A 20,107-nucleotide genomic window follows, 5' to 3' on the forward strand; every position below is an offset into this window, starting at 1 on the left:
TGGATGCTGTATTAGAAACAAATATGTTATTGAAAAAACTGTGGGGCTCCATCAGAAGTAATTCTCAAAGTGCGTTAACTGTTTGAAATTCTCCCAGCAAATACTATCAAAATATTTATATCTGAATATGTGAAATTATTGTTAATATATTTGACATACTTTTCAATTGTAAAAACGACATGATCTTCAGACTATCTTAAATAATGTGCATAACAGATTATGGGTCTCATTTTCAATACAAAATACCATAGTAACCTATGGTACTTTTGTGTCTAAGAGCTTCAGAAATGAACCCCTATGTATATTTATTTAAAAACTTGGTTTCAAGCATCACATAATGGAACAGAAGGAAAACAAAACAAAAACAAAACTTCTGTATACAGTTTTTACACAGTCTCCTAGAAGCCTTATTTTCGAAAGTGATGGGCGCCCATATTTCGACCCAAATCGGGAAATGGGTGCCTTTCTCCAGTGGGCGCCCAAATCGGTATAATTGAAAGCCGATTATGGGCGCCTTCAACTGCAATCTGTTGCAGGAACGAACAAAGTTGACGGAGGCGGGACTGGGGTGTGTTTATCAGCCGAGTAGAGATGGGCGCCCTCCGCCGATAATGGAAAAAAGAAAAGCGTTTTTAGCGAGAAGTTGGGTCACTTTTTCTGGACCCTTTTTTCTCACTAACAAGCCCCCAAAAAGTGCCCAGATGACCACAGGAGGGAATCGGGGATCACCTCTCCTGACTCCCCCAGTGGTCAATAACCCCCTCCCACCAAAAAAAAAGAACTTTCCAAACTTTTTTTTCCAGCCTGTATGCCAGCCTCAAATGTCATACCCAGCTCCATCACAGCAGTATGCAGGTCCCTGGAGCAGTTGTTAGTGGGTGCAGTGGACTTCACCCAGGCGGACCCAGGCCCATCCCCCCCCCCCCCGTTACACTTGTGGTGGTAAATGGGAGCCCACCAAAACCCACTGTACCCACATCTAGGTGCCCCCCTTCAGCCATAAGGGCTATGGTAATGGTGTAGAGTTGTGGGCAGTGGGTTTTGGGGGGGATTTGAGGGGCTCAGCACCCAAAGGAAGGGAGCTATGGACTTGGGAGGTATTTTACTTTTTATTTTGAATTGTTACAAGTGCCCCCTAGGGTGCCCGGTTGGTGTCCTGGCATGTGAGGGGGGCCACTGCACTACGAATCCAGGCCCCTCTCACGACCCAATGCCTTGGATTTGTTCGTTTTTGAGCTGGGCGCCTTCGGTTTCCATTATCGCTGAAAAACGAAACTGCCCAGCTCAAATCCGCACACATCCGATGCATTTGCCCAGCACAAACCGTATTATCGAAAAAAAAAGATGGACACCCATTTTTTTCGAAAATACGGTCTGTCCCGCCCCTTCTCATACCCGTTCTCGGACATAGACGCCCATGGAGATGGGCATTCGCATTCGATTATGCCCTTCTAAGTCTACTAAATTTGAACACATAAAAGCAGTGCTTTAATTACTTAAGATGGCTGACACCTAATTGGTATCAGCAAATATAGCAAAACTGATTTTATAGAATAAACAATTCTACACAAATACTATGACTATAATGACACAATGTAATAAAACAAAAATATAAAACCAGAAAAGCTTGCCTGTTGCTTCCAAGATGAATATGAAGTGAAAATATGACACTAATTTTAAGTTCAGTCAAGTCTTCAGTTGTGTCCTTTAGAGGATAATCACTAAAGCAAACAACCACTATGAAATCCACACAGCAACCAAGGGACAAACTTTTGACTTGGTCTAGAAGACCATAGCCACTATTAAAGTGTCCGTGCCAGATGACCTGCTGGTCAGAGGGACGCTGAATTTTTTCTATGAAAGGTGGCCCCTTATAACCCCGACCTGTGGGTTCTCCAAATAGTCCACCATCAATTGGCTTCTGTCCAGAGGAGGCACCGCAGGCTGAGGGCCAAGCACTCCTGCTACAGTTGCAAAAGGCCATCCAGCAGCTCAGGGAGCAAAGCCTGGATATGCTCATCGAGGGTCAACACCGGGAAAGACTGGGTGCTGGCTTTGAGGCAGGATGCAGAACTGATAGGGCCAAGGCGGGAGTCAAGTCCTGGCTGCTTGGGGACAGACGCATCAGTACCTCCTGAATAGAGGGGGAGCGATCTCCCCGGTGCTGATGCTTCTCATGTGCCAAATCCTTCAACACCCTGAGCTCATGGCACCATGCATCAAGAACAACCGATGTCAATGCTTCTTGGCCTTCGCCCGGAGCTCGGCATCGAGCCTCCTTGGTGTCGACAAGGACAATGTAGAATCCTCATGTCACTTCGGGGCTGGGTCTGATTCTAGCCGGTCCCGGGGGCCCTATCTATCAATCGGTGTTGAGACAGGTAGAGACCCACTCGATGTGCTACGCTCCCAGTGTGAATGGGTCTCAAAGCAGCCATATGGACCGTTGCCAATGCATTCTTTGATATCAGTGCCGACGACCTTGATGCTGACATCGAGGACTCGGATCTGGCTCCAAAAATCTTCTCACACTGAGCATCTCTGGACACCTGAGACCTCTTCTTTATCGGAGGACAAAGGACACAGTTGGCAGGGCTATGGTCAGACCCTAAATAATGAAGACACCAAGAATGGATGTTTTTGCCAGAGACTGTCCGATTGCACCAGGTACAGCTCTTAAAGACACTGGGTACTTTAGTGGACATGGAAGAAAAAACTTCCACAGCCAAATCAAAAGATGCAATGGTGCCTGAAAAAGAGGGCAAGGCACCAAAAAAATGTCAAGGGAAAAACCCGACCGAAGACTAGGCCTAAACGCGGCCTAAGTTATGAAAAATAAAGGAAAATTATAAAAAGGAAAAAAAGAACTAAAATTGTATGGGAATAGAAGGGGACTGAAGCCAAGAACAGGCACAGCGAGAGGAAAAAAAAAATCACAAAAAAGCTGAAAAGGCACAAAAAAAAGGAGGCTCTTCCGGACAGGGAGTGAGGAGAAAGCACAAATGTAACCTCTCCTCACCGAGGTAGAAAAACAACTGCGGTAACCATGCCCTTGCAGCAGGTGGGAAGGCACCCGCACATGTGCAGTGGAGTGTGTCTCGCCCTTCACAAAGCCCTGTTAAGCTTGTTATAAGCTCCGGAATCGGTAACGCAGTGCCACATTACCCACTTGTGAGAATTTGTCTTCAGAGAAACACCAAGGGAGTCACATGTACTATGAGGACCATGTGACAACCTCAACAGACCCCTAGCTGGTGCTTGTCCTCGGAGAACCCAAAGTACAATAGTTATCATCAGAGTTTGGATGGCATCTTACTGTTTTGTCTTTACCTTTGTTTTAGTCTCCTTTTAGCTGTTGTAGGGACATTAGCACCATAACCATATGAAAACAGGACTCTTTCAGCTTCATCTTCATTTTCCACTGAAAAATAAAGTAAAACGTTCAGTATTATTTCTAAAACTGAAAGCTGATCAGAAGTAAACAAAGCAATTATTGAAAACATACATTTATATACATGAAAGTAAAGCTGTTTACCTGTAGACAGCAGGATCAATCAAACACAGAACTGGTTGCACATTTTCATAACTTTACACTAGCTCTGAGCTCTGGGACAGTTTCATCCAGGCACTGTGTGAAGATGTTACCAATGCATGTGAATGATTACATCTTACTTATTGATGGAAAATCAAGTTATTCATTAGTCTAGAGATCACTCGTGTGGCTAAAATCTTTGGCTCATTTAGACTGTCAGGATACTTGTCAGGTATGTGGCACTGAGAAACATCTTGTGGGATATGACCTAGTTCCATATCTGACAGTTTCCCAACACAGAAGATAGGATCCTGCTCCTCCCTGCTTGCTGGTGTAGTGCATGGCTACTTGGCTGTCTGGATTTGAAATATTTTGTTGGCCAAACAATCTCTGAAAGTCCTTACTGCATCCCATAAATTTCCCAATTTAAAGAAACTGATCTGATGAAGACACTCCTTGGAAAAATAAAAACCTTGCATACCATTTACAATCGCTACCCAGCTCACTTTGGATACATCTATGGTGATGACAATTTGCCGAGGAAGAATTTGAAAAATAATTCATTTTGCCAGATTGGAAGGGTCATCCATCAGAAAAAAAGTCCCATAGTGGTTATTTGATGCAGGATACAGTCAGTAAGTTCTGCATCTACCAAATTAACATTGGACTTGTCCCATTCTGAGATTTGTCTTCAGAGAAACACCAAGGGAGTCACATGTACTATGAGGACCATGTGACAACCTCAACAGATCCCTAGCTGGTATTTGTCAGCTCATAAGGTCATGCTGGACTACGAACACTAAGAGTGAAATCCTTTCTGATGGGAGAAAAGCTCCTGCATGAGCCATATCTGACAGAGATCCAATGAATTCCAATTGAGGTAGTTTGGGTAGTTTATTTTTATGTTTGTATTTTTATTATTGCTTGATTTTAGGATTTTATGATTGTACACTGCTTCAATTGCCTCTTTGGAAGTAGGCAATATAAAAGAAATTGTAATAACATAGTAGATGACAGCAGAGAAAGACCTGTACGGTCCATCCAGTCTGCCCAACAAGACAAACTCATATGTGCTACTTTATGTGTATATCTGACCTTGATTTGTATCTGCCACTTTCAGGGCACAGACCATAGAAGTCTGCCCAGCACTAGCCCCGCCTCCCAACCACCTGTGCTGCCACCCAATCTCCACTAAGTTTCTGAGAATCCATTCCTTCTGAACACAATTCCTTAATGTTTATCCCATGCATTTTTAAATTCCGTTACCATTTTCATCTCTACCACCTCCCGCGAGAGGGCATTCCAAGTATCCACCACTCTGTCCGTGAAAAAATACTTCCTGACATTTTTCTTGAGTCTGCCCCCCTTCAACCTCATTTCATGTCCTCTAGTTCTACCGCCTTCCCATCTCCGGAAAAGGTTTGTTTGTGGTTTAATACCTTTCAAATATTTGAACGTCTGTATCATGCCACCCCTGTTTCTCTTTTCCTCCAGGGTATAAATGTTCAGGTCAGCAAGTCTCTCCTCATACGTCTTGTAACGCAAATCCCATACCATTTTTGTAGCTTTTCTTTGCACGGCTTCAATTCTTTTTACATCCTTAGCAAGATATGGCCTCCAAAACTAAACACAAATAATAAACAAACAAACAAATAAATAAAGTAATACATAAAATAAATAAATTTATGACAAACTTAGGGGATCTATTACAAAGGTGTGCTAGCATTTTTGGCATGTGCTAAATGCTAGACACCCCCATATATTCCTATGGATGTCGCTAGTGTTTAGCATGTGCTAATTTTTAGCACACGCCTTAGTAAAAGGACCCCTTAGTGATTCAAGAACCTGGATATTTATACCCATATACCTTTGGGCTCCTTCCTTAGATGTTTTCTTGACTAGCCAACAGACCTTCCTTAGATGTGTTTTTGACTAGCCAAAAGACCAGACAGGGGAACACATGCACTTCATCTGCAAGGTTATCCTGTATGGATACTGGAACTCTTGCTATGTTCTCTCAGAGGTAATCAAAACCCTATCCTGTATTTTAGCTAAAGGGTAGCCTGTGGTGTCAGGGCTCTCTGCTGTTTTGGACAAGAGTGAGATCCCTATTGAGCTTGCTTGGAACAAAATGGGGGAGACTATCTATGCCTTTAGAGACTTTACCTTCCTACTTGCATATCTTCTGTAGAAAAGGCCGGAACAGAAGTGGATCAAAATAGGGGGCTCTAGTGAGCCTGCAGGCAAGATGGCATTTTACAGCGGAGTTCCACAGAATGCTTTGATAAAACAGATTTCTTTGTAGCTCTCATTTGTAATTTTAGGTTTTAACATATTGGTATACAAACCAATCAAATTGGACTTTTCCTCCTCATCCTCACAAGGAATAAATGATCAGAAACTGATCCACCATCTCCAGGCAAAGTGCCAGCTAGGAAGAAGACTGACCCCAGAGTGCATGCAACCTTACAAGAACTCAAACACATTAAGGACCTCCTTTATGATAACTGGGAGACTATCTAAGAGATGAACAGGAGTTTTTGGTCCTCAAAAATCAGCTTTTCATATTCTCTCAACACATGGTTCAGGTAGAACAATCCACTGCGATACATGCTGCACATATTAAATTGCTGCAGCACCAGACTAAATAGGCATCGCAATTGGCACAACTCAAAGCTATTAATAACCAGAATCACTGCAAAAATGTACAGCTCCTTGGTTTACCTGAAGATCTAGAAGGGTGGATCCAACATCCTTCCCAGAATGCTTTATCTTGTAAATATTAAATACACAATTTGAATAGATGTTTGCACTTTAACGTGCACACCAATCACCATTTCACAGAGGAAGTTCCACTAAACATCCATGTTCTATTCTCTTGAAAGTCTTGAGAAAACCAATGGCACCTCAAATTCTACAGACTGCTAGACTGCAAATGCGGGTTAAACACAAAGGTAGTACTGTACTGTTTTTTTCCAGACTTGAACATATAGTTGCTTGTCGTAAGCAAATTTTGGCCTGCAGACCATAAATGAAAGCACTGAATGCCAAGTTCAGTCTATTCTTTCCAGCACAGATAAGAGTCACAATTCGTAATCAAACTCAGTTATTTGATGATCTGAACTAAAGGAACACTTGAAAGATATGGAATATTCTACGTCTCGACTCATTAAAGTGGCGGCTAAGGTTATATCTACTGAAACCTCATCTCCCCGTAAACTATTTCCATCTTTACCCAGGTTCATGGTGGAGTTCCCTTGAAATGACATATATGACTCCAGGTATGTTGTACACTGGGGCTCTCCTATGTGGTACTTGCAGAAACATCAGGGTTTTGTCTGAACGTTGTCTCTGTATCTGATGGAATTACTTGAATAATGGACACTTGGTATGGTAAGGAGAATTTTCATTTGAAAACTTAGGGACAAAGGTTTTGGGCAGAACAGTAACAGCATAGAAGTGCATGGTTCAGAAGGAGACTTCCTCCGCAATGCCAGTTCACATTTTGGTCCCATGGTGTGGGTGGTTCTTAAACAGTTTTATGTGTAAAGTCCCCTCTTAAACCACAACATTACTGTGTACAGGAGGTGGAGGAGACAGGCTGAAAGAAGATATGAGAATAAAAATATCTGAAGTAATTCAATGTGAGACTATTCCTGCCTCTGCTTCCCTCTTTTCTTCTTCCACTTTAAGGAGGCAAGATGAGATGTGCAGAAGTTTTTTTTAGATAGGGTTTTGAACCATTAGAAAGGTGTGAAGGGAGAAGGAATGCTATATCTTGGACCTTTTTCCTACCATGGGGCAGAAGTCACGCCAATAGACCACTATTCACTCAAACACCAAAAGAGTGAACAGTGAACATTTCCGATACATTCCTCACAAATACTCAAAAGTGAGTTCTCGAGAAAGGTCTGTAACTCATCCCTAAGAAAAATTTAATGCCCTTAAGACCAGAATTGACCTGTTTCAGTTCACACACAAGATTCAAATCACACATTATTAATCTAAACAACCAGCTTTATCAACAAATATATCAGTTTCATAGGAGAAATTCTAAACGGACACAACAAGGAACACCAGATCCTTCGATTTAGACCTTCCATAATGAGCAAAGGGATACCAATGAATTAGAACACAAGAAAACTCAGACATATTACAATTTGAAGCTTATGACAGAGAATTGTATATACCCTCCTTTTGTAATCCAACAGCTTCACTCAAAAGAGAGACAGATACACAACCTACTTGATATTGGTGGAGAATCTGGTTTCTTTACCCTAAAGCAGTGGTTCTCAACCATTGTGTCATGAGCTTGGCACACAGGGTGGCTTTTTTTTTTCTGTTTTTGTTTTTATCCCCTCTGTTTTCTCTCTCTTTATTTATTTAAGACATACATATCTCAAATTATCTCAAACAAGTTCAAGTTCAATTTGTAACAAATGTAAAACTAAGTCAGTTTTGATTACATAGAACGTATTGGAAACATACTCAGATAACAACATATCATGAAGTCAATTGATAAAACAATTCCAAATACTAAGGATAAGATATGAAGAGCATCATAGTTATTACTGTCACTAATTTAATTTGAAGATTGTCTATTTCTGTCGTCAGTGATTAATCTTATCAGTTGTTCCTCTAGTAGTTTACGAAATGTGAAATGGTCTTCAATTTGATGTAGTTGTTTGGGCAGTAAATTTTATCTGCTAGTGAACTGGTATGAAAATCCAGTAGTGTGGATAGTTTTGTATTTGATTTTGTTGCATAGAGGAAAGTGCAATACTAGAAAGTCTCTGGAGGATTTATTTGCATTACGTGTTGATAGTTCTATAAGGTTCTGCATATAGGGTGGAGATGAGCCACAAATTATTTTCTGTGAAAACATAGTTTGAATGTAATGTACGAATTTATAGGGAGCCAATGTAGTCTTAACAGACGTGGGGTTGCTTTGGAGTATCAGGAAGATTGCAAATTAATACTGTCAATTACTGAGCATGATGTAAATAGGAACAACAAACAGTTTGAAATGTCTATATGCGAATGCCAGAAGCCTAAGAAATAAGATGGGAGAGTTAGAATATATTGCACTAGAAGAAAAACTAGATATAATAGGCATCTCGAAAACCTGGTGGAAGGAGGATAACCAGTAGGACACTGTCATACCGGGGTACAAATTATATCGTAGTGATAGGGTGGATCGAATTGGTGGAGGGGTATCATTGTATGTTAAGGAGGGCATTGAATCAAATAGACTGAAAATTCTGAAGGAAAAAAAAAACACACTTTGAAATCCCTGTGCATTGAAATTCCATGCATAAAGAGGAAAACGATAGTGATAGGAGTGTACTACCGTCCACCTGGCCAGGATGAACAGACGGATGTAGAAATGCTAGGAGGCAAACTGGGAAACACAATAATAATGGGTGATTTCAATTACCCCGACACTGACTGGGTAAATGTAACATTGGGATATGCTAGGGAGGTAAAATTTCTTGACAAAATCAAGGATTGCTTTATGGAGCAGCTGGTACAGGAGCCGACGGGAGAAGGAAAAATTCTAGACATAGTCCATAATGGAGCGCATGATCTGGTGCAGGAGGTAATGGTGATGGGGTCGCTTGATAACAGAGATCATAATATGATCAAATTTGATATTAGCTTTGGAGTAAGTATAATCAGGAAATCCAATACGTTAGCATTTAATTTTCAAAAAGGAGACTATGAGAAAATGAGAAGAACGGTGAAAAAAAAACTTAAGAGGAGCAGCTGTGAGGGTCAAAAATTTTAATCAGGTGTGGATGCTGTTCAAAAATACCATCCTGGAAGCCCAGGCCAAATATATTCCGCGTATTAAAAGAGGAGGATGGAAGACCAAACGACAGCCGGCATGGTTAAAAAGTGAGGTGAAGGAAGCTACTAGAGCTAAAAGAAAATCCTTCAAAAATGGAAGAAGGAACCAACTGAAATTAATAAGAAACAGTATAAAGAATGTCAAGTCAAATGCAAAGTGCTGATAAGGAAGGCAAAGAGGGACTTCGAAAAAAAGATAGCGTTGGAGGCAAAAACACATAGTAAAAATTTTTTTTAGGTATATAAAAAGCAAGAAGCCAGCAGAAGAATCGGTTGGACCGCTAGATGACCAAGGGGTAAAAGGGGCAATGAGAGAAGACAAAGCCATAGCGGAGAGATCAAATGAATTCTTTGCTTCGGTCTTCACTGAGGAATATTAGGGAGGGATACTGGTGCCAGAAATGGTATTCAAAGCTGACGAGTTGGAGAAACTCAATGAAATCTCTATAGACCTAGAAGATGTAATGGGGCAATTTGACAAACTGAAGAGCAGCAAATCTCCTGGACCGGATGGTATTCATCCCAGTGTACTGATAGAATTGAAAAATGAACTAGCGGAATTATTGTTAGTAATATGTAATTTATTTTTAAAATTGAGCATGTAGCCCATATAGCACCGATATTTAAAAAAAGGTTCCAGAGGGGATCCGGGAAATTATAGACTGGTGAGCCTGATGTCAGTGCCAGGCATAATGATAGAGACTAATATAAAGAACAAAATTACAGAGCATATTCAAAACTGTGGATTAATAAGACAAAGCCAACATGGATTTAGTGAAGGGAAATCTTGCCTCACCAATCTATTACATTTCTTTGAAGGAGTGAACAAACAAAGGCAAGCAAGTTGATATTGTGTATCTGAATTTTCAAACGGCGTTTGACAAAGTACCTCATGAAAGACTCCAGAAGAAATTGGAGCGTCATGGGATAGGAGGTAGTGTCCTATTATGATTTTAAAACTGATTAAAGGATAGAAAACAGAGAGTAGGATTAAATGGTCAATATTCTCAATGGAGAACGGTAGATAGTGTGGGTTCCCCAGTGGTCTGTGCTGGGACTGCTGCTTTTTAACTTGTTTATAAATGATCTAGAGATGGGTGTAACTAGTGAGGTAATTAAATTTGCTGATGACACAAAGTTACTCAAAGTTGTTAAATCGCAAGAAGATTGTGAAAAACATAGGCGTAGTTTGACTGTTTCATTTGGGGGGGGCAAAAAAATGGGCGGAGCATATTAGCATATCATTTGCATATATACATATGCAAATGAATATGCTAATATGGAGGAAGGAAATGAAATTTTCAGGCAAAATATCACAGATGCACATTTCAAAAAGCTGACACATTTCAATTAATAAATTATGAATAAAATAAACTTTTATTTACCTTTGTTGTCTGATCATGTAGTTTTTCTATTCGCTTTGATCCCAGTGTCTTCTGTTTTATGCAGTGTCTTCTTTCCAGTAGGCTTCCCTCTGCTCCCCACCCTCCCAGTCCCATCCATCTCTTGCTCCTTCCCTCTGCTCCCCACCCCTCCCAGTCCCATCCATCTTCTGTTCCTTCCCTCTGCTCACCATCCCTCCGTCCCATCCATCTCTTGCTCCTTCCCTCTGCTGTGCCTGACCTCTCCAAATCCCATCCATCTCCTGGTCCATCCCTCTGCTCCCCACCCCTCGCAGTCCCATCCATCTCTTGCTCCTTCCCTCTGCTCCCCACCCCTCCCAGTTCCAACCATCTCTTGCTCCTTCCCGCTGCTCCCCACCCCTCCCAGTCCCATCCATCTCCTGCTCCTTCCCTCTGCTCACCTCCTTTCCCAGTCCAATCCAATTCCTGGTCCTTCCCTCTGCTCCCCACCCACCCCTCCCAGTCCCATCCATCTCTTGCTCCTTCCCACCCCTCCCAGTCCCATCCATCTCCTGCTCCTTCCCACTGCTTCCCACCCTCCCAGTCCCATCCATCTCCTGCTCCTTCCCACTGCTTCCCACCCTCCCAGTCCCATCCATCTCCTGCTCCTTCCCTCTGCTCCCCACCCCTCCCAGTACTATCCATCTTCCCTCTGCTCCCCACCCCTCCCCCCCCCGCGCGAGGTCCAAGATGGTGACTCCGTTTACCCCCTCTCTTCCTCCCTCCCTCCCTCCGGCGCAGGCAGCAGTCTTTTCCAGCGTTCCTGGCAGCTGTAGCGATATACACGCTGCCTTCGGTCTGCCCCGGAAGCCTTCTCTTCAAGTTCCTGTTCCCACCTATGCGGGAACAGGAACTTGAAGAGAAGGCTTCGGGGCAGAGCCAAAGGCAGCGTGTACAACGCTACCGCTGCCAGGAACGCTGGAAAAGACTGCTGCCTGCGCCGGAGGGAGGGAGGAAGAGAGAGGAGTAGACGGAGACGCTCCTCTCCGTCCGCTTGGCTTCCCTGCCCTCTCTGTCTGCGTCCCGCCCGAAAGGAAATGACGTCAGAGGAAGGCGGGACGCAGATAGAGAGGGCAGGGAAGCCAAGCGGACGGAGAGGAGCGCGTGCCTGCATGTGTTTTTTTTTTTTTTAACTAATGGCGCGGCAGCGCCTCGCGTCGTTTGGGGGGGCACTGCCCCCCCTCGCCCCCCCCAGTCTACGCCTATGGTGAAAAATTACAAGAGGACCATACTAGACTGGGAGACTGGGCGTCTAAATGGCAGATGACGTTTAATGTGAGCAAGTGTAAAGTGATGCATGTGGGAAAGAGGAACCCAAACTATAGCTACGTAATGCAAGGTTCCATGTTAGGAGTCACCGACCGAGAAAAGGATCTCCGTGTCCTTGTTGACGATACGTTGAAATCCTCTGCTTAGTGTGCTGCGGCAGTTAAGAAAGCAAACAGAATGGAAAACAAAAATGAAGATGTTATAATGCCTTTGTTTCGCTCCATGGTATGACCGCACCTCGAATATTGTGTTCAATTCTGGTCGCTGCATCTCAAAAAAGATATAGTGGAATTAGAAAAGGTACAGAGAAGGGCAACAAAAATGATAAAGGGGATGGGAAGACTTCCCTATGAGTTAAGGCTGAAGCGTCTAGGGCTCTTCAGCTTGGAGAAGAGATGGCTGAGGGGAGATATGATAGAGGTCTATAAAATAATGAGTGGAATGGATCGGGTAGATGTGAAGCATCTGTTTACGCTTTCCAAAAATACTAGGACTAGGGGGCATGCGATGAAACTACAAAGTAGTTAATTTAATATGAATCGGAGAAATTTTTCTTCACTCAACATGTAATTCAACCCTGGAATTCGTTGCCAGAGAATGTGGTAAAGGCGGTTAGCTTAGCGGAGTTTAAAAAGGGTCTGGACAGCTTCCTAAAGGAAAAATCCATAGACCATTATTAAATTGACTTGGGGAAAATCCACTGCTTATTTCTGGGATAAGCAGCATAAAATGTATTGAGCTTTTTTGGGATCTTGCCAGGTAGTTGTGACCTGGATTGGCCACTGTTCTGAAGAGTTATGCTAGCCCTTGATCTCAGTGAAATACAGGTCAATTGCTCAGGCTAAAGAGCTAGGCCTCTCTTAGAAATCAAAAATCATCTTTCATACAAAATATATTTCACTGCAGCTCAAGCTGAAATGAGTTCCCAGAGCACTAGGCCTGTAAGAATCAGTGATCACCTTTGACACAGTTACATTTCACTGTAGCAAGTGCTGAGCTGGCAAAGGGAGGGGGGGGGGGGGGGGGGGGCACTTGCTCTGGGACTGGCACCTGTGAGAAGTCATGAGAAAGATGTTTTGGCTAATAGAAGTTGATAACGGGTTAGATGTACGTAGGACGAGCATACCCAATGGGAGGGGGTGAGCTGAAGAGAGCAAAATGGTCTGTAAGATCATCTCACAGATGCACTGTGAACAGATCTTGTTTATAGTTAGAGCTTGAGAACTTGTCAAGCCATTCTTATCAACTGATAAGGGCCAAGAGCCCTGGTGAGAAAGACTGGGGTCCATTGGAACCAATAGAGTCAGAATTGTATATAAGCAGCAGTCTGAGGGGTATTAGATCAGAAGGAGACAAGAGAAGGAAGGCTACCAGAGAAGACTGGCATGAGATGCTGTTCTATCATATGACTGCCTGAACTGCTTGTACTATCTTTGGGTAAGATGACAATGCTAATAAACTATATTACTCTATCTACTGAATACTGGGCTTCTTTCTAATTGGGGAGGTTGCTACTGCTTGACGGTGAAAGCCTGTCATAAGCAGATACCAGGTTGGGGTAATTAAGTATCTAGAGGGGATTTGAAGTTCTCTCTAGGATAGTACAGAGAACCCTTGGCTTCTGCTGCCCAAATGGGTGAGGCAGATCTAATCATTACAGTTCGAAACAGGATGCTGGGCTTGATGGACTTTTGGTCTGTCCCAGTGTGGCAATACTTATGTACTTGTGTAAGTTGCAAGGAGGCTCATGGAGGGCAGCAGAAGGGGATCTCGGGAGTAGTGAACTACAAAAACCAGAAGCCTCGGGAGAGGCGCCCTCTGGGGGATAGGGGATGCATGAAATACTTAAGAAAATAGGAGAACTTTAAGACCCAGCGCCGCATGAAGGAGGGCGGGGAGCACAGGAAACAGGACTACATCTCCCAGGAGGAAGTAGGGTCAGAGGGGGATTGGGAGATGGAAGATAATCAAGGAAATGAGCAGCACCTGGAGGTGGGTGAATGGGGTGACTCAATGGATTGGGAGGAGTCTGCTCAAAGGGAAGAGAGAGAGTTGGAGGAAGGGGGTGAGGAGCAAATGGAGTTTTTTTGCTCAGGACAAGGAGCTGACTGCTAAAGGAAAGATGCTTAATAGGGAAGCCTAAGTCTGTTGGCAGGAGGGTGCAGTTTGTATGGGAGTACTAGGTGTCCTGGACGGTGAGAACTATTTAATTGGGTCAGGTCAGTCTGAACATTGTGGGTGGTTGTCCGAGTGTTGGTGGCTGACAAATGAGGGAGGTGAAAATGTCTCCTACTCCTGTGTGGAACTGAGTAGGAGTGAAGTTATAGACTGAACCTGACAGAGAATACCAGAGACATTACTGAGTGATAAAAGAGAACTTTGAACTTTCACTTTGGGGAGAGGGGGAAAAAGGGTAGCTGAACACTGGAGGGGCTGGACACTGAAGTATAGCTGCCGAACTGTTTGCTGTGGCGGCTGTTTAGGGAAACACCCTGCGATGTAAATTAAGTCCTTGTGTTCTGATTACTTTCACAAAAGAAAGAAGGCCTGTTTAAAGCGGTCCCAACAATGATGTTGGGAAGCCCAGTTGAACGGGGCTGGGAACTGTGAGATCTCAAGTTGAAAGGTTGACTGTAGCAGACTGCACGGACGAGTGTGGAGTCGGGAGCAGATAGCACAGACGAGTGTGGAGTCGGGAGCAGACAGCATGGACAAGGGTGGAATCGAGAGCATACAGCACCGCGTGAAGTGAGCAGATGACAAAGTACAAGGCGAGCAGCTGTTATCTGGGCAGTTTGTAATTTTCTGATTAAAGAGATCTTAAGTCCTACATAAACTGCATTGCAGTAATCAAATTTTGATAGTACCAAGGATTGTGTTAGGGATCTAAAAATATTGTTTGGAAAGTATGGCCTTAATCTTTTAAATTTCCATAGCGATTTGAATATATTAGATACTAATTTGAATATTTGTGGTTCAAATGAAAGATGTTGATCAATTGTTATTCCTACGATTTTCAAATTTTGCTCTAGTGGATAGGTTACAGAGTCAATAGTGAAGCTTTTAGAAGTTATTGGGTGGTAAAAGTTTGTTAATATAAAGAATTTAGTTTTCTCTCTGTTAAGTTACAGTTTGAAATTGTTTGCCCATGATTCCATTAGGTCTAGACCGGATTTTATGTTGGTTAGGGTTTCTTTGATATCATTTTCAAAAGGAATATATATATATTGTGACATCATCTGCATACATGATACATTCAAATCAATTTGATTCACGTATATAACCTAATGGTGCCATCATTAAATTAAATAAGATTGGGAACAGAGGAGATCCTTGTGGTACTCCATAATTTGGGGACCAGGGAGCAGAAATGAAGCCCGATTGCTTTACTTGTAGCAAGGAAGTCTTTAAACCATTGAAGTACGTTGCCGCATATACCAAAATAGTCTAGTAGACTGAGTAGAATGACACTGTCTACTGTTTCGAAAGAACCAGACATATCAAATTGTAACTAGATTATCTTTCTGCCTTTACTGATTTCTTTTCTGAAATTTGCAATGAGCATTGTTAAGACAGTCTCGGTACTGTAAAATGGTCTAAATCCTGATTGGCAGGTGTGTAATATCGAGAAAGAGTTAAGACTGACAAGGCCTTCCATTATTTTAACTAGTATAGAAACACAGAAATATGACGGCAGATAAAGGCCATATGACCCATCCAGTCTGCCCATCCTCTGTAACCCCTAATTCTTCCTGTTCCTAAGCGATCCCACATGCTTATTTAAATTCTGAAACAGTCCTCGACTCCACCACCTCCACTGGGAGGCCATTCCACGCCTCCACCACCCTTTCTGTGAAATAATACTTCCTTAGGTTACTCCTAAGCCTATTGCCTGTTAACTTTGTCGTATGCCCCCTCATTCCAGAGCTCTCCCTCATTTGAAAAAGGCTCTCTTCCTGTACATAAATGCCCTCGAGATATTTAAACGTTTCTAGCATGTCTCCTCTCTCCCTCCTCTCTTCCAGCGTATACATGTTGAGGTTCATAAGCCTGTCCCTATAATTTTTGCATTCAAGATCGCTTACTAATTTCATAGCCGCCCTCTGGACCGACTCCATCCTGTTTATATCTTTCCGTAGGTGCAGCCTCCAGAACTGCTCGCAGTACTCCAAATGAGGCCTCACCAGAGACTTATACAACGGCACTATCACCTCCTTTTTCCTGCTGGTAATGCCTCTCTTTATGCACCCAAGCATCCATCTAGCTTTGGCGTCACTTTTTCTACCTGTTTGAAAGCTTTAAGGCCGTCAGACACAATCACCCCCAAGTCCCGCTCTTCCTTCGCACACTGAAGTACTACTAGGGATTGAAGCTACAGGCCTATAGTTTGAGACCTCATTCATGTTGGATTGTGGATTTTTAGGGATAGGGGTTAGGATTATTTTTCAGTTTTTAGAAGGAAAAAATCTTTGAGATAGCATAAATATTATATTTGATTGTAAACATTGTATGAAAAGTTCTTGAGCTGATTTTAATAGGTAGCTGGGAGTGAATCAAGTATACATTGAGACCAGTTTTCCCAATTTGTTTTGGTTTTCGATTTTGACCATAATCTTTCTAATTGTCTGCAGATTCCTTCAGCACTGAGAATATCATCAGAGAACCAAGGTGACATTTTCTTAGGCTTCTGTCTTCCTGTCTGCTTCATCCAGTTGTTTCTAGCCTTGCCTTGTCCAGTCCTGTACTGATCCAGTTCTTGCCTTGCCATTTCTGGACCCAGTTTTAACCCAGTTCCATCTCTTGACTTGTTCTGCCTGGGTTCTGGACCCAATTTTAATCTAGTTCCAAGTCATGTCTTGTTCTGCCTATGTTCAAGTTTTAGCCCTTTGTCTCGCTTTCCTTGACTCATCAGGATCCTGTCCTTGTCTTGTTTGTTACTTCTGTCCTGCTTAGTTTAGCCTTGTCTTGTGTCTTGCTCTGAATACTTTCTTGTGCCAGCCCAGGGGACTGCATCCAAGCCTAACTCCAGTCTCTCCAAACCTCACTCCGGTGTTCCTGTATCCAAGCTTCACTTCAGAGTCTATTCAAGCCTCTCTCTGGTGTTCCTACGTCCAAGCCTTTCCAGAGCACCAGAGCTTCTGACATCATCATTGAGGACCTTTATAGCAACTCTGGGACTTTCACGTTTTTGCTTTTGCAAGAGGTCTCTTAGCCTTGTCTTTGTGTTCCCTGTTTGGATCCAGTTCCTGCTTGACTTTGTTCCTGTGTTTCATGTCCCCGAAACCTTGTTCCTGTATGCTTTGTTTCCTGCCTAGTTTTGTTCTTGTGAGTCTTATCCCTGAATCCTTCTTCCTACGTGTCTTGATTCTGAACCTTGTTCCTGAAAACCTGGCTTCTGCTATAGCCAAACATTGCTCCTGGTTTCTGCTACAGTCTGACCTTGCTCCTAGCTCCTGTTACTGTCTACCCTACTCCTGGCTCTTGTTACAGTTAAACCGTGTTCTTCGCCTCTGCTACAGTCTAGCTCTGTTCCTGGCTCCTGCTATGGCCAATTCCTGCTTTTGGCTCCTTCTACTGCCAAACCCTGTTCCTGGTTTCTGTTACAGCCAAACCCTGTTCTTGGTTTCTGCTACAGCCAAGCTCTGTTCCTGCCTTGTCTTTAGTCGTGCTTTTGTTTGTTCCTGTTGCCTAGATCCATCCCTGCCTTGTTTATGCCTAGCTCCAGCTCTGCTTTGTCTGCCACGTCTTGTGTCTTGTCCTGCTCTTTCTTGAGCCTGGATCCAGTTCTTGCCCTGCCCAGTCTTGCCTGAATCCAGTTCTAGTCTTGTTTCTGTGTCTTGCCTTGTTCCTGTCTGGGTTCAGTTCTAGCCCTGATGCCTTGCTCTCCTTGCCTTGTTTGGATCCAGCTTCTGTCTTGCCTGTCTGCTTCATCCAGTTATGCCTAGCCTTACTTGACTTGCATTGTCCAGACCTGTCCAGATCCAGTTCTTGCCTTGCCCTTGTCTTGCCTTTTCTGGACCCAGTTTTAACCCAGCTCCATGTCTTGCCTTGTTCTGCCTGGGTTTTGGACCCAGTTTCAATCTAGGTCAGAGTCTTGCTTTGTTCTTACTGGGTTCCAGTTCTAGCCCTTTGCCTTGCTTTCCTTGCCTCATCTGGATCCAGTCCTTGTCTTGCTTGTTATTCTTTGTTACTTCTGTCCTGTTTAGTTTAGCCTTGTCTTGTCCTGTCTTGGTTCTATCTCTGACTCCTGCCCTGTGCCAGCCCTTGGGAATTGTCTGCCACAGCTCCGGCTGCAGTCCAAGGGCTCACCATCCCTGAATCTGTGACATTTTATTTAAAGTTCCAGTATAAATGTATCATTAAAATTAAGGATAAGAAATATGTATTCTTTGAACCATCTCATTTAACAGTACCTCTGAAAGACCCACCACTGCCATTTTCTTAATAGTGTACAAATAAGTAACTGAGTTATAAGGGACTACTACTGATTCCTTTTTCTTTTTTGAACTTTCTCGGCTTTTGTTTAAAGATTCTTCCCCTCAGTTTTGTGGACCAAGTATGAGAAGGAGGGGTAATCTAATTCATTTCACAATTTATTAATATTTTGACTATCTATGAATGTTTCCTTTTTTCCCTCTAATGTTCTGTACAAGTTGTTACTTGGATATTATGATGTAAATTTCAATTAAAAAAAAAACAGTCTTCAGAAAGTCCCAGATTAGCTTGGGGAGCTTGTGTAGGAATTTAATAAGCTTTAACAACCTAAGTTAAAGCCTCAACTGTCATCCCCAAAATCTCATTCATATATTTCTACAACATTTCCATTGGTAAACAACCAGTTATTTTTGAAAAGCAAATAAATCGTAAATTTTAGATATTCACCAATTTTCTATTCTAACATTCTCTAAACAGCAGAACTGTTCTTAATAGCAATAGTTTCAAGTCTGTAATTTTGACACTTTTAAATTTAATTCAAGCGAATTTTGTCCTGCGCATCTAACTTTAAAATATTTTCAGAAATAGCGCTCAACTTCCCTTATTAGAAATTTTAAGGGGGTCTTTTACAAAGCCACACTATCGTTTTTAGCTCGGGGTAAAAATCAGCTGGTGGTAAACGTTGAGATGCCCATTATATTCCTATGGGTGTCTCAATGTTTACCGCAAACTAAAAACACTAGTGCGACTTTCTAAAAGGCCCCCTAAAATTGAGATAGTAGATAACCTAGACAGATTCCAATGCAACTACTGGGGGGGGGGGGGGGGGGGGGGTGGCGAGAGGAGGGGGTTCAAATACAAATCCATTCAGAGCCTCCATCGATGTCTGCTTTCTGTACACTGTAGCTTCCATCTTGCTCTACCCCGACACCAAGAGACATAAGTTCTTATAAACATATATATGATAAGACTGATGATTTACATATAGAATTGCATTTTGTTGCATCTTCATTTTGAGATTTTTGGTTACTTTGGTAGTTACTTTGGTGTACCTCAGGGTTCTGTTCTCGGTCCTCTCCTGTTCTCCATCTATACTTCTTCCCTTGGCTCTCTGATATCATCCCATGGCTTTCAATACCATCTCTATGCTGATGACTTTCAAATCTACCTCTCTACCTCCAAAATCTCAACCAGCATCCAGACCAATGTTTCAGCCTGCCTATCTGATATTGCTGCCTGGATGTCTCAGCGTCATCTGAAACTTAATATGGTTAAAACCGAGCTTCTCATCTTTCCCCCTAAACCTACCTCTCCTCTCCTCCCCTCCCTTTATCTATTTCTGTGGATGGCACTCTCATTCTACCTGTCTCATCTGCTCATAACCTTGGGGTCATCTTTGACACCTCTCTCGCCTTCTCTACTCACATTCCGCAGATAGCCCAAACCTGTTGTTTCTTTCTCTATAACATCAGCAAAATCTGTCCCTTCATCTCTGAGCACTCTACCAGAACCCTTATCTACACTCTTATCACCTCTCGTCTTGATTACTGTAACCTGCTTCTCTCACCAGCCTCCCTCTTAGCCATCTCTCTCCTCTTCAATCAGTCCAAAACTCTGC

The 20,107-nt window shown here is 42.8% G+C and overlaps 1 protein-coding gene across 4 annotated transcripts in view; it reads right to left on the reverse strand.

Moving 5' to 3' along the window:
* Positions 1–20,107, reverse strand: part of PIBF1 (progesterone immunomodulatory binding factor 1) — a 245,362-nt gene that overhangs the window by 69,493 nt on the left and 155,762 nt on the right. For all 4 annotated transcript variants that reach the window (XM_030200619.1, XM_030200618.1, XM_030200616.1 and 1 more), the window contains exon 13: positions 3,331–3,421. In XM_030200619.1, coding sequence (XP_030056479.1) covers positions 3,331–3,421 — 91 coding nt within the window. The remainder of the gene's footprint in view (positions 1–3,330; positions 3,422–20,107) is intronic.

Source organism: Microcaecilia unicolor, chromosome 4 (assembly GCF_901765095.1).
Source record: "Microcaecilia unicolor chromosome 4, aMicUni1.1, whole genome shotgun sequence".
Lineage (NCBI taxonomy): Eukaryota > Metazoa > Chordata > Amphibia > Gymnophiona > Siphonopidae > Microcaecilia > Microcaecilia unicolor.